The 15,435-nt window shown below is 36.3% G+C and overlaps 1 protein-coding gene across 2 annotated transcripts in view; it reads right to left on the bottom strand.

The window, feature by feature from the left end:
- PDE3B (phosphodiesterase 3B) overlaps positions 1-15,435 on the bottom strand; it is a 173,406-nt gene that overhangs the window by 62,058 nt on the left and 95,913 nt on the right. For both annotated transcript variants that reach the window (XM_022555766.3, XM_022555765.3), the window contains exon 2: positions 5,189-5,239. In XM_022555766.3, the coding sequence (XP_022411474.1) occupies positions 5,189-5,239 (51 nt within the window). The remainder of the gene's footprint in view (positions 1-5,188; positions 5,240-15,435) is intronic.

Below are 15,435 nucleotides of genomic sequence, written 5' to 3' on the forward strand. Positions count from 1 at the left end.
TCCTGATCATTTCCCCCTTGGTGTTGCTGGCAAGACTCTCATTCAATTTTAAGGAAAGGAAGAGCCTACCTGCATCACGTTCTGTTGTTAGGCTGGGAGTCTGCATTACCCCAACATTTGCTGTTGGGTGACAGTTACAAGACACCCTGTCACACTATGTTGTTCCTCTGTTACTGGGGTCCCTAATTTCTCCTCTTTGCATTTTTCAGAGTTCTCCTTTGTTCGCCTCTTGCGTTATTTCCAGAGTTTATACTGGTACTTAGCAGAGAGTATCAGGGAGAATTAAATCTGATGATACATGCAGAACACATAAAGCAATGTATAGAATATATAGGTAAAGGGCGATAAATATTATTATTATGGAAAGTGGTGAGATAAAAATACAGATAAAATGGTACCAGAGTTCAAAGAATATATAGATAACTTTAATCTGAGTGATTAACAGACACATCACGGTAAGGGTGGCATTTGAGCTGAGCTGTTCATTTGGTAGGATTTTACTCAGAAAGATTAGGAGAAAAGAATTTTTTACAATAAAAACAAACAATATTTGGGGGAACTCATTCTTCAAGAAGAAGAGAGCATAAATAAAGGTACAAAAGTGGTGAAATAGTGACGTACAGGGAACGTAAAATTTTTTAAGTATAGGCTATATATATATACTTTTTTTTTTTTTTTTAAAGAGCAGTGGAAGATAAGGTTGGAGAGGCATGTTGGAACCAATATTTGATAACATCAGATTCCAGGCTAAGGAATATGGACAATGGAGAGTCATGGATTTTGAGGCGGTCAAAGAGAAATAAAGCAAGAAAAGGAAAAAAGAAGTGATGGAAGGCATTAAAAAGAAGGCAGTACTTATGATGTTAAGACCTGACAAAAGTGTGAGAAAAGAGCATTCCAGGCACACAGACTAGCGCCTGCAAAGATGCAGAGGCAGAAGCCTACCTGGCTTGTTTGAGGAATAACAAGGCCAGTGTAGCAGCAGCAGAGTAAATGAAAGAGAAAAGCAGATGAGGTCAGAGAAGTAAAAGGGAGTAAAGGAAGGGACCATATTGTGCAGGGTCTTTTAAGTCCATGATTAGGACTTCAGCTTTTATTTTTGGTGAGATAAGAGCATAGTGAGCAAGAGACTGACATCATCTGACTTACGTCAGATCGAATGGAATATTCAAATTATTTGCTATAACTTTAAAAGTTTAACTTAAATTCTTATTTCCCATTTGGCTTATATTTGGCAAACTCTTGTTTTTGTACACAGAGCCAAGAATACTACATTTTAACAGTTACTGTGGGAGTGGAGGAGGGGGAGGAGTAGGTGGCTGTGTGTCCCTCAAATGCTAAAACATTTATATCTTATACTATAATTTCAGAGATGTTAGTATTTATTATTATTGAATTTAATATAATGTCAGCTTATATTTTTGTGTGCTACTATGTACCAGGCACATATTATTATTTTAATCAGCCCTCTCAGGAAACTGGTATTATTCTCAATTTATAGATGAAGAAATAGGTTCAAAGTGTCTTAAAAGGCTTGCCTAATTTTTCAGCTGGGAGGGACTAGTTTGTATCAGACCAACTCTTCTGCCTAGAACAATAGGTCTAGAAAAGCCAAAATAAAATAGAAATAGCATCCATTTCAGGGCATCAGAACACAGTCAAGCAGCCAGGGCTTGAAAAAACAAGAACCTAGAGTTAAGAGAAAAGATAGAAATGAACCCAATATTCTGTGCTACTTTTTCCTTTCACAGAATTTGCTACTGATTCATAGCTGACATGGGGCAGAGAAGATGAGAAGCAGAGCAGTTAAGAGGCTAGGAAACAGCTCTATGCTGGGAGACCAAAACTGGAATTTAGGGTTATAAAGACAGGGAGAGCTTTAAATGCCAAGCAAGATCCCAGAGAGAAGGGAAGAACAAAGATGCAAGCTTGAATTCAGAGCTGCTTTTCCCCTGAAGATATTTGCCAGTCTGTAAACAGTGGCCAAGAGATGGAGAAACCAAGCAGAAATCCTCAAAAAGATTTCTATTTTGAAAGTAAAATATCGTTTTCAGCAGTCTCAGTGCTGGAGAAAACAAAACAAAAGGAGTTCCGAGAAAAACACCACTAACCAAACTGTTATGAGACAGAAAACCTGAATAGTACTAAAACTATTAAAGAAACTTAATAATTTAAACTTGCCCATAAGAAAAGCTCCAAACTGAGATAGCATCACCAGAGTATTCTTCCAAAGGAAGAAATGAAACCCATCTTACCAGACTCCTCTAGATAATAGAAAAAAAGGTAATTTCCCACCTTATTTTATGAGGCCAGTATAACCTTTATACCAAAAACATGCCCAAAACATGATGAGAAACAAGAATAATAGGCCAATTCTCTCACGTAGACATAGATTCAAAATATTAATAAATAAAATCCAGTGATATATGTGTGTGTGTGTGTGTTATTTATTTATTTTTTTTTGGCTGAGTTGGGTGTTCGTTGTTGTGCACAGGCTTTCTTTAGTTGTGGCGAGCAGGGGCTACTCTTCCTTGCGGAGCACGGGCTTCTCATTGTGGTGGCTTCTCTTGTTGCGGAGCACGGGCCCTAGAGCACGCAGGCTCCAGTAGTTGCGGCATGTGGGCTCTAGAGTGCAGGCTCAGTAGGTGTGGTGCTCGGGCTTAGATGCTCCACTGCATGTGGGATCTTCCCGGACCAGGGATCGAACCCGTGTCCCCTGCATTGGCAGGCGGATTCTTAACCACTGCACCATCAGGGAAGTCCCTGATACATATTTTTAAAAAGAAAATACTTCTTGATCAAATTTGCTTTATTCTGGGATTCCAGGGATGGTTCAACACAGGCACAAAAATAAAACAATATAATTTACCACATCAATAGAATAAATGGGGGAAAATCCAGGGATCATCTCAATAGGTGCAGAAAAAGCATCTGATAAAATTCTACACCCATTTATGACTTAAAAGAAAAAAGTTTTTAGTAAAATGGGATTAGAATAGAACTTTCTTAATCTGATAAAGGGTATCTATAGAAAACATTAGTGGTGAACATACTGAATATTTTCTCCCTGAGTTCATGAACAGGACAAGGCTGCCTACTAGTAACAATTCTATTCAACACTGCATTAAAGACCCTAAACCATACAGTTATGCAAGAAAAATGGCAAAGGACTGGAAATAAATTAATAAACCTGTCCTTATTCATTGATGACGTTATTATATCCCTAAAGACTCTAAAAGAATCCTCAGGGCTTCCCTGGTGGTAGAGTGGTTGAGAGGCCGCCTGCCGATGCAGGGGACACGGGTTCGTACCCCGGTCCGGGAAGATCCCACATGCCGCAGAGCGGCTGGACCCATGAGCCATGGCTGCTGGGCCTACGCGTCCGGAGCCTGTGCTCCGCAATGGGAGAGGCCACAGCAGTGAGAGGCCCGCGTACCGCAAAAAAAAATATAAAAATCAACGGAACTTCTATGAGGCAGCACAAACTATTAAAAACATGGAACTTCTAAAAATTGATACCTTTTACAATATGTTATACAATTTTAAAAATTAAATATCTAGGAATAAATCTAACAAAATATGCATGACCCCTACACTAAAAACATTATTAAGATAAAGATAATACAGATCAGTGAAGGAATATACCATTTTCATGGATTGAAAGCCTCAGTGTTATGAGATGAAAGGACACTTGGGAGAAGTTGATGACTAGGTGGGGAGCACAGGGGGCTTTTGGGGTGCTGAATTCTTCATCTGAAAAATGGTCACATGTATATATTCACTCTGAGAAAATTCATCAAGTTATAGTTATGACCTGTGCACTTTTATATATGAGCGTTACACTTCAATTTTTTTTTTTTTTTTTTTTTTGGCCATTCAGTGCAGCTTGCGGGATCTTAGTTCCCTGACCAGGGATCAAACCCAGGCCCGTGGCAAGAAAGTGCTGAGTCCTAACCACTGGACCACCAGGGAATTCCCTACACTTTGATTTTAAAAAAAGGATTATTAGGGAGAGAAAGAGGGGTAGGAGAAGAGAGAAATAAAAGTCTGTGTGTTCACAAGCCCATGCTCTCAACCATTACTGCTTACTTATCTTTAGATTCTACCAGTAATTTAGGTAGATACTCTTTTAATTGGAAACTGAGGATCTTGGTGAATATGACTGATGAAAAAGGCCACTATTTAGGTCAAGAAACCCCAGCCCCTTTTAGGTCAGATGTGGCCTTCCTCACATCATCTGACTGTAACAGTTACACCAGAGAATATTTTTTTCTTAATGGGCTGTTGTGGCTATTCCATTTAAAGTTTAAAAATAAGAATCAACCTTTCAAAGGGGTGTTCATTTTGCAAAATTTTATGTTGGGACAATAGAAGTAATATGTCTGTAAACACAAACGACAAAGATTTGATTTTTATTAATGTTTATCTATTAGTGTGAAAAACATCAGGTTTCAAAAGCATATGAAACATAATATTACAATCTTTGTAGACTAGAATTATATAAACCATATGTTTCAATACAATGGAAAACTAGGAAAAGATCTATAAAGATATATATCAAAAGTTAACATAGTTATTCCTTGATGTTTGAATGATTTTCCTTTTTTCTCCTATACTTCTATTTTTAATTCTACTGATAACAACAATAAGTGATCAAAAAATCTTTAAAAAGTACATTTTGTATTATTCCATATATATAAAGTTCATAAATAAAGAAAACTAATTGCTAGAAGTCTGGATAGGGATTTTCTTTGGAAACATAGGTAATGACTAGAATGGCACACAAGTGAGGCTTGTGGGATGCTGGTAATGTTCTATTTCTTGTTATGGGTACTAGTTATATGGAATGTTTAATTTTTGAAAATTCATTGAGCTGTGCGATTTTCTGTACATTTATCAGTAACTCTAGGTGGAGTGAACCGGGGGGAAAAGAGCCTCATATTTAATATAGATGAGCCCAGATTATATTAGCAACATTTTAAAAATAACTATATAAGTTTGGTTTCTTATTTTCTTTTCCCTTACAATTAAAACACATTTTTAAAAAACTACCTAAATGAAGTTCTGGTTATTTTAGTTCAGCTAAAGAAAAATCTTATGGCATATAAATTAAAGTTACATTCAGAAGATTTCTATGTCAAAAATTTGATTACAGATATTAATTATTAGTGATATCACTTATATTTACCTGATAGTGAGGTTTATACCACTGTTTTAAGTCCCAATCCCAAAGAATCATCTGGGGAAAAAAAAAAAAAGAGTTCACTTAGTTACAAACCATAAATAAATAAATATATGTAAAGACAAAATGGAGCATCTTCAATTACAGATACCTAAAATACCTTAAAGTTTGGGAGAGGAATTGGGAAGATTAGAATAAAAATTATCTCTAGATGGAATATTTTATTAATTACACAATCTGTGATTGAGAAATCAAAAGAAGAGTCAGGATAAAGTCACTAAACTAATCTATATTCAAAATATAGATTCAAAATATCTATTACCACAGAACTGAAAATATCAATCCAAAAGCACATCCATTCACTAAAAATACAAGAAAAATGACAAATCACCGTTCTTCCCCCTCCCTACCCTCTCCAAAGGCTCATAATTTGTCATTTTAAACCAGTGACAGTAGGTGGTGCTATTTCCTTACCAATAAGGCACTTCTGTCAAAAGCACTTTTAAAAGCTTGCCCTTGGTTTAGATTAAGCATAAAGGAATGGATTTATAAAAAGCTACACACAATCCTTTTGATTCACAGATAATTAGTTTTCCTGTTTTTCTCCTTTATAGATTCTCAATGGTAACTTCTTAGTACCAGACTAGTTTTTTCCTGCCCTTCTCTTCCTAGCAGGCCGTGTGGTTACTTCTCCATCTAATAGTCACTGCGCTCTAGAAGATAAAATTAGCTTAAATTTGGCAAGCTATAACTGCTACCTACCATTAATCCTAAATTTCTTTTAAGTTTTACTTAAGTAATAAATAGGTCTCCTCCTTTTGCCTAAATAATTGATTATAATTGTGATTTTCTACATGGCTTTGAACCCTAGTATCGAGCGTAAGCCTAGTTAATTTGTAATACAATCACAATTTCTATGTACTGAAATATTTGTGCTGTTTCTTGTCCTTGGTCGTAAGGATCCTGATTGCAAAAGATCATAAAATGTTATCTACTCTTTCATTGGTCTGATATTTAAATAGGGAGTTGGCAGATTTTTTTTCTGTAAAGGTACAAATAGTAAATATTTTAGGCTTTGCAAGCCACATAAGGTCTTCCATGGCATATTCTTTGGTTTTTGTTTTTGTTTTACAACCCTTTAACATGCAAAACAAAACAAAACAAAAAAACATTCTTAGCTCAGTGGCCATACAAAAACATGTTCCTGGCAGGATTTGGTCAGTGGGCTATAGCTTGCTGACCCCTTTTAAAAATTGTCAATTGTCATTATCACCATCCTTGCAGAAGGTCATCTCTTGCCAGTAAAGAGAAACCTATCTCTTCCCAAAGAAAATCCAGACCACTTACAAAATTCATGGACCAGTACCTGCAAAATGGCTATGGTACAGCTACATGCAAAGTACATAATATATATTAGTAGGCTCATCAAATTTACGCAGTATTTTATATGGCCCTAAGTGTGGTCCTCATATAATTATTTCAGGTTTCGATTTAACCAGCATAAACTCTAGATTCTAGAGACATTAATTAATGCAGTTTAAGACATTAATAACTTCCTAAGAACATTCACATTAAGATTAAAATAACTTAAAATCCCTAAATTTCTTTTATACTTGATATACACGCTCCATTTTCTGCATGCTATTCTTACACAACTGGCTTTTTAGTCCCAACTGCAGTACTTTACTTCAGTCCTGATTTCAGCCTGTCCAGGTTTCTTTGGAGAGTGGAATGTCGGCTATAGCCTATTCACCATTCTTCCCATCATCATGACATTTGTAAATCTGATGTTTTCTTAAGTTCACTTTAAAAAGTAGAGAATGAACAGGAGTGAAAACAGAACCTCAGGATGGATCACTAAAGATTCCCTATGAGATTTGAGTCTGCATACTTGCCTAACATACTATCATCCAATTCATACCTCCACATTTCTTCTACAAATGATACCATCAAACGGTGACATACCTACACCTCATTTCTCCTAATCATTAGTCTGAGTAGAATTTGATTTCTTGCTAACTCCAGCATACTTTCATTAGGAGGGTTGCTTAACACTGAGTCTTCCTTGCCTCCCACTTGCTATTCTGGCTTTGAATAAACTCTTAAGCAGTAGATCAACCTTATTTATAGTCACTTTCTCTGCGATCAAAAATACATTTGCCAAAGGCAGCAGGTCTTAGTCTGAAATCCCCTGCATATTAGGAACTGAAAAGAGATACAGTGAAAGCCACAAATCGCTGGTAGACTGCCTTCTGTATAAATTGGACAACTAGAATATTAGCGATTTTGAGAAAACAAAATTTTCTGCATAAGTAATAGAAGATGTATAATCCAGGAATCATACAGCTGCAGCTAGGTACATCTTACAGCAGTGTTATTCAAGGTGTGGTCCACAATAAGAAAGTACAGAAATGAAGAGTAAATGTTTAGAAATTTTTATATCAATTTGATATTGTTGAGTTGATTTTAGTATATTTTACAAAAGCAGATTGGGGCAAAAACCCCAAAGCTTGATCCTTTTCTATATAGTTTGATGCCAGGAGACAAGAACATGGATGCACAGAGCTGCACTGTTTGGGGCAGCAAGAAAACTAAAAACGGCCCAAATGTCCATCAATAACAGAATGGGGAGATTTTGGTACATTCAAGCAGTGAAATACAATAGTGAAAATGAATGAAGGATAGCTACAACCTATATGAATGAATCTTAAAAACATAATGTTGAATGAGAAAAGTCACAAGAGGATACATACAGTATAATTACATGCAATATAAAATAAAATATTCATTGAAATATACTTTTTAGAAATATAAACATACAGGAAACTATGAAGAAATTCTGGATGGTTATTTCTAGGGGAGAAGAAAACTGGATCTGGGAGTGCCATACAGGGAACTTCAAAGTTACTGGTAATGTTCAAAGATAATGGTGGGTCGATAGTGTTTTCTGTCCTTAGTGTCTAAACTGGTAAAGAAGTAGAGACAGTGACTAGAGTAAACTCTTGAGGAACTGTGCTATACATGGCAAGAATGAAATGGAGCAATAGCCAGAAAAGAATGTGGGAATAATACTTTTGTTGTTAAAATTGTAGGTTCTAGAGCTTGTTTCTACTTGATAGGAATGATCCCGGACAGTAGAACTAATGATAAAGGGTAGAGTGCACGATTTCTGAAGGAGCAAAATCCTTAATGAAAATATTGCTCAATACCTCTATACTATTAGCACGTAGATGAAATTTTAAATTAAGAAACAGTAATAGAGTATTAGTCATTATTAATCAAATCTGTGAATCACTAGTTGTTCCTCAGGGGTCTGGAATATTTGCGGGGCGGCGGGGAAGAACCAATTTAGTTTACATATATTTCAACATTGTGAACTGCAAGATTAATTCTGATTTCCACAGAAATATCATCATCTTAACAATTATATTTTGTTTTTATCTTTTATTTTTTAAAAAACTTTTGGCCAAGCGGCTTGTTGCATCTTAGTTCCCTGACCAGCGATCGAACCCATGCTCCCTGCACTGGAAGCGCAGAGTCCTAACCACCGGACCACCAGGGAATTCCCAACCATACATATTGAAAACCGAGGCAGGTGCCCTAAGGCCTGCATTATTCTGCATGACTACAAATCATCCTAGGTAAAGTATTTTCGTGTCATTTGAATATTATTGTTTATATCTATTGAATTTGCATTTTTTGCATTGTTACATTATGTCTCCAGTCCAAAAAATAAATGGCCCAAAATTGGTTTCCTAAGGCTTAAGGTACTAATAAAAATAGTAACAAAACTCAGAATAAATGCTAAGCCTGAATCAAGAGCAAGACTCTAATGCAATCTGACTACAAATCTGTGGGTGTGATGATACCACACAAACCCATAAAAAAATATTACTAAGTCATACAACAGTGACCATCTAAAAACTGGACTTTTTTTTAGACTCGCAATTCATTCACCTTATATTCTTCTGAATGTTGTCCACTTTGAAACTTTTATGACATTCAAACAAAATGTGAAGACTTTTTGGTAAACCAGTAGAACTTTTCTAGAACAATCACATAATGCTTTCTTATATGAAACTGAAGATTTTTGTTCCTAAAACAGAAGTGACATTAAACTAGAGGCACCATTCAGATTCTGTGCTCCTCATAGGAAAAGCGTATAAAAAAGATAAACTGTTGCTGAGAGACTTGTAAAACTAGCCACACAGATGATAAACATTATGCTGGAAGAGAGAATGGACCAAAACATTTCCAAAATGTATTTACTATGTGACACCTTGGGACATCACAGAACTGAAAAGGCATATAAGGTAAAAGAGTAATTACTGTCATATTTGTACACAGCAAATATCTTACTTTACTGGTAGGTAAATGCACTCATGTGATGAATCCAAATCAGCTCTTGGTTTATGTGCAATACACACAGCAAACGATGGCAGCCAACTTTTTTATGTGTTTATCACTGAAAAACCCATACTACGAAATATGATTTTTTTTCCTATTTAATGATTATTTTGTAAACTATGATAGAGACTTGAAAACATGTGCTGGAATCAGTTCTGAGAGAATCTGTACAGCAAGGAAGAGCCTCGCTAAACAATTAGAATATCCCTTAACTGCAGATCTACCACTGCTTTATTCACAGAAAACAGCTGGTAGTTGAAACACACATGCTGGGCACGATTCAGTGTTAAAGGAATAGCATAAGTGTAAATGCACTCCATTTTTGGCCACAGAAAGTACATCTTTTCAGTGTGCTGTGGGAAAATGGAGTGCAAAGAAAAACTATAAATAGCAAATAGAAGTAGTCAATAAAATGCAAAGAACTTCTATTTCTCAAGTTTTAAAGCGTGACAATGACCATTAACTTAGCAACTGACACAGCCTCAAAAGTAATCTTCAGTGAGAAGTCTCTTTATGATTCGAGGGTCCATGTTGAATTTGAGTATTCAGAAACAACAACGAAAAAAACTACTTGCTACTTTCCACTGTAAATTATAATTTTGCTTGAATTTTTCTAATTTAAGAGAAATAGAGAAAAGAAAAGAATCTGGTTGGATATATGTGCTGAATCTACAACACACAACCTATTTACTCATCAGTGAGCTGAAACAGAAATACCTTTAATATTGCAAACAATGTTCACTGATAATGTACTTATTTTAGTTTTTAAAAATTATGAATCATTTTTATACATTTATCTAATATTGGTAGGCGCCTGCCACACATACTGAATACATAGTGGATGGTGCATGGATATTAAAAGTTTAAGAAACATTGGTAGAAGCATTCCTTCCTCCTATATAATATGTAGCTCTTTTAAAATTTTACTTCCAAGTAGACAGTATATGCTCTGTATATAAACTGTTCCCAAGTCAGCAAAACCTTAGGCATCTAAACTTCAATCTCAATAGCAAGGTAGATCCTATAAATAATTTAAATATAAGAATAAATAATTCAAATACTGCTAAATTTTCAGTAAAAAAAAGGAAGTTTTAGTGGCTATGGTATGTTCTCAAAACATGGTTCTATTATACTATAAGACATCATTTAATGAAAGCATGAAATTTTAATTGCTGGTTTTTTTGTTTGTTTGTTTGTGGTAGGTGGGCCTCTCACTATTGCGGCCTCTCCCGTTGCGGAGCACAGGCTCTGGACGCGCAGGCTCAGTGGCCATGGCTCACGGGCCCAGCCGCTCCGCGGCATGTGGGATCCTCCTGGACCGGGGCACGAACCCGCATCCCCTGCATCGGCAGGCGGACTCTCAACCACTGCGCCACCAGGGAAGCCCTAATTGCTGTTTTTAGGAGCTTCCAATATTACATTTGTCTGTTCCCATCTAAACTCAAATACAATATCAGAAATTAGTACATATTTTCACACACTGTAGTTATCTGTTAAAAAATAATTTTTAAAACAGCATTTTCTCATAAGTAACATATGAGGTGCATACTATTTAAAAAATTCTTTTAGTTGTTCTGATAAAGTAAACCCAAGACTGTGCCTTTATATAAATTCAGCTTTTCTTTGTGGTTATAAAGTTGAATCCTGATAAAAGTTTCTCTTTGAATATGTTTATAAGTCCAACATGCTTTACAGAGCTCTACAAAACCAATACCACAGAGAAACATCAGCAGCACAACCAGGAGATGTTATCAGGTTCAATTACGTCAATGAGGTTTTATTTCATTGTTCCCTATGTAGCCAAAAAGAAAAATATATATGTGTCCTCAAGTCAAGCTCACAGAACTGTGATATTTATGTGAAATTTGAAAGATTGTCTATTATGGTACAGCTGTGAATTAACGTTACAGCATCCTTTATTCTCATGTTTCTTGTTGACATTTTGCTTGAGCTCCATGTATAAATCTAGGCTAATGAAATTGACTGAATTTCAGTATTTCCAACTTTTTCTATTTCTATGCCTTCCAACTTAGGCCCATTTAACTCTGTGTTTATTGAACATAAACCAAAAACATAAAATAAATGGACCGCCAAAAAGCTAAACTAAAACTGTACTTTCTAAGATAGTAACCTTGACAAATAAGGGCCCCAGTCAGAAAAACTGACAAGCAGGGGAAAAAAGGTGTGTGTGAGGGGCGGCGGGGGGTGGAAACTAGTATTACTTGGAAACTAATCTCATTTACTATTCTTACTAATCAATCAAAATATATGATTACAGCCGTGGTGACTTAGACTGTAAGCTATGCCCCAGCACTACGTTAGTTGCCTAATACCTAATGTCTTCTTTAATCTTTACTAGAATTCTTTGTGGTAAGCCGTATTTCCTCATTTTACAATTGACACAACAGAGACTAAAAAGGTGAAGTAACCTGCCCAGAGTCACATGATTAGTAAGTGGCAGAGACAGAAATTAAATTCAGATCTGCCTCATTCCAAAACTTTAAGGATTCTTAATCATTATTCTACACCATCTTATAATTATTACCATTTACTACTGTTATTATCAACACTACTATGTGCTAGCAACATGGCAGGTGCTTGGCAGCCATGTAAAATCACAACAATTTTGCAAGTAACCTCATTTATATATGGGGAAGTTGAGGCTTAGCGATTATACTAATTATTCTGTATTTGCCTCCCAGATCCCTTCTTTGCCCTCCTCGCCACCCTGGGGAGGCTGGGCCCTACACTGCATCTCCCGAGCTCATGCAACTGGTTTCCACTTAGGCTGGGAGATGACAGCAGGAAACTGGAGTTTGGGAGGAGAGAGAGGTGATTATTTCTTCTCTGCTGCCTCCATGACTACAGGTCTTAACCAGATGGTCTTCCCTTCACAACTTCAGCTGTGACTCTGAACACACCATTTCCACCCTTGTTTCATCAGCCTCAGGCGAGGTAACAGCTGTCCATAGTTACTAGTCTCTTGTTGCCCAACCACCCCTTGTCCATCATCTTAACCCCGCTCATTCTCTCAAAGTAGATTCTTCATTAAAATTTTTTTATTTGAACCACCTTGGAGTGAATTCTATTTCTTTTTTGCACTCCTAAATAATACAGGGACATTGTTAACCAAGTTCTGTCAGGTGTCAGCTAGGAAACTGCAGAGCTAGATTTGAACTCAGATTTATCTCCCTACAATTTTATTCCCTTTCTACTACTATGCTTGAAGGATAATTATTTAAGCTTTTAATGAGACCTTTCTTTCCAAAAATGATAAATAAAAAAGGATCATCAAATCATCAAATTACCCTCCAATCCCATATTTCCTGCATTTCATTCTGTTACTACAGATGAACTTCCTGAGCTCTAGTCAATGGCTTACTTTTCCATAAATGCACTAGGTCCAATCTGCTGGTACCTACCTGAGGATATTTCACAAGCAGTTCTCTCCCTGTCTGCTACATCATCATTTTCTCTCTCTACTAAGTCATTCCCCTTAGACTATAAACATGCCACAATTCCTCACCTCTCACACACACACACTTTCTCATGATCTTCCTTATACTCAGTCTCTATCCCAGTTCTTTGCTCCCCATTTACAGCAAAATTCCTGAAGAGTGATGTTTACTTTTTGTTTCCAATTCTTCTCCTACAATTCTCTCTTAGCTTTACTAGTTTATTTGCTGGTCCTTGAACATGCCAGGCAATTCCAACAGAGATTTTTCTAAAGCCGTACTGATAATTCAGATTTTATAAAGTAGCACTTGAAATGTACATATAAGTTTGGGTTTTTTTCTCTCAAGAGTACAAAACCAGAAACAACAATATTTAAAGGGACAGAGGACAGACATAGGTTGAGTGAGAAAAATATGAAAAGTCATAGATTATTTGAAAAAGATAGAGATTTAACCTCTAAAAGTACCAACTACTTAAACCTCTATATCCTATTGATCTTATGAGACTTTTGTTTTTATCATTTGATGTTCTGAAATTGAGTAAAACACCTTTTTTTTTTTTTTTAACCTTTCAGAACCCTTTTAAAACAGTTCCACACACCGTGGTCTAATTAGTTGTGCTAAGGGAATTCAAGCATAGAGAGCCATTTTCTAAATATACTATGAAATCGCCTCTATTTTACCAGTATTGTTAATCTCTTATTCACTCCAGATGTTTTCAAGTTTTTACCTACCTGCTTCTCTTCTAGACCTCCTGTGTCCTTCCAGATATATGAGTTGGCGCATGCCTCAACTGGCCTATGGTTAAGCAGAATTTTATCTCCATCCCAGACATGGACTCTACATTCCCACCAAGAGATACATATTCTGGGGAGAATGTGCCAAAAATAACTGAAAAAAAAAATGGGATTGTAAGCCTATAACTTCAGCTTTCCGCCTACTGTGAATAATGTTTTCCTTTTAAGTTAAAATATAATTTTCAGTATAATTTAAGCAAAAGATTCAATTAATAATAGCTAATATTTAAAAGACCTTACTAAAATATGTGAACAGTTCAGGATTGCATGAGGACCTTCCTAATAAATGTTCTAGAATTCTAAGCACAGTTTATGAACAAGACCAAAAGAGAAAAAAAAGGTTCCTCACCTCAAACACAGGAATATGCTACAAACTTGACTCCAATCTGGAAAGAAAACTGGATCACAATGGCCTTCTCTCAGGGGAGACCTGAGATCAACCTAAAATGGTGGTTTTATGACCATATCTAAAGCCATCTCCATCTATACATACAGTAACTCAGGCAGACTGATGCCAGAGTCCAGGTTCTCAAACACTATACTATACTGTTTCTCACCTACTTAAGGCTCAAACAGAGGAAGCTGGGTTGCTTCCCCACGCCCCCGCCGCAATCAACTCTATACAGTTCACATAACTAAAAGATCCATAAATTGCACATTCAAGTAAAACAAAGGGACTAGCTTGTCCTAGGCAGGCATACCCTCTGCCTAACAAAGCAAATACAGCATATATGTTTTCTCTGATTGCCCTTTATAATTTATCTGAGAACAGACAGATTATAGTTTAGACTTAAGAATGGTGAACCAACCAAAGACACCAGTCTTACTGGTAAAATAATTACATATATGTATGGAGGGGAAATAAAATAACACGCAAATTCTCTGCTGGAAGTCCCTTTGTTTAGGAATCCTCCTCCTTGGCTCTTCTGATATTTATGACTCTCTAATGCGTTTACATAGATACGAGCTTTGTATTCCCAAATAACACGATGGAGAGTCCTAATGGTATTTCACCGTGGCCAGAGAGTATATTTCATCAACAATTTGTGATCTCTGCCCCAAGAGGAGTACTTGAAGTGGGTTAGAATACTGCTGTAAGAAAAACTCTAGAAATTCCTTCCAAGGGCTCAGCTCCAGGCTTTGATACCCTGCCTTTGATCATTAGAACTATCAGAGCCAGCTATGGGCCCAGGACCATTCCGACTGGAAGTTTCCCATCTTCAAACATGTCCAACCCATTTGGACAGAGGGTGGAAATCACTGTCGGTAATAGCTAAATATTGCTTGGGTCATTTGAAAGAGAACACATGGTGACCTTTAATCAGTCTCAGTCTTTTAGTGTCCTCAAATTCCTACCTCACTGCAACTAAAACAAAATAAAACCTAGTTAAAAGGGGGAGGCAACTTCAAGTCTAGCAAACCACAGGCAACAAAAGTGTGTTTACTACATTAGGTACTCTTTTGGGAGCTTTATATATATTATTACATTCAACCTGTGAGATCAGTTTTTATAAATAATTTGTTGAATGAATAAATGACTCATTTTTAAATCCCTCTTTCTTCTTCCCTGTATCAATCTATTTTGATCTAGATA

The sequence above is a fragment of the Delphinapterus leucas genome, chromosome 7 (assembly GCF_059928025.1).
Source record: "Delphinapterus leucas isolate spDelLeu-1000000601 "Yukka" chromosome 7, BTC_Dleu_Yukka2, whole genome shotgun sequence".
Lineage (NCBI taxonomy): Eukaryota > Metazoa > Chordata > Mammalia > Artiodactyla > Monodontidae > Delphinapterus > Delphinapterus leucas.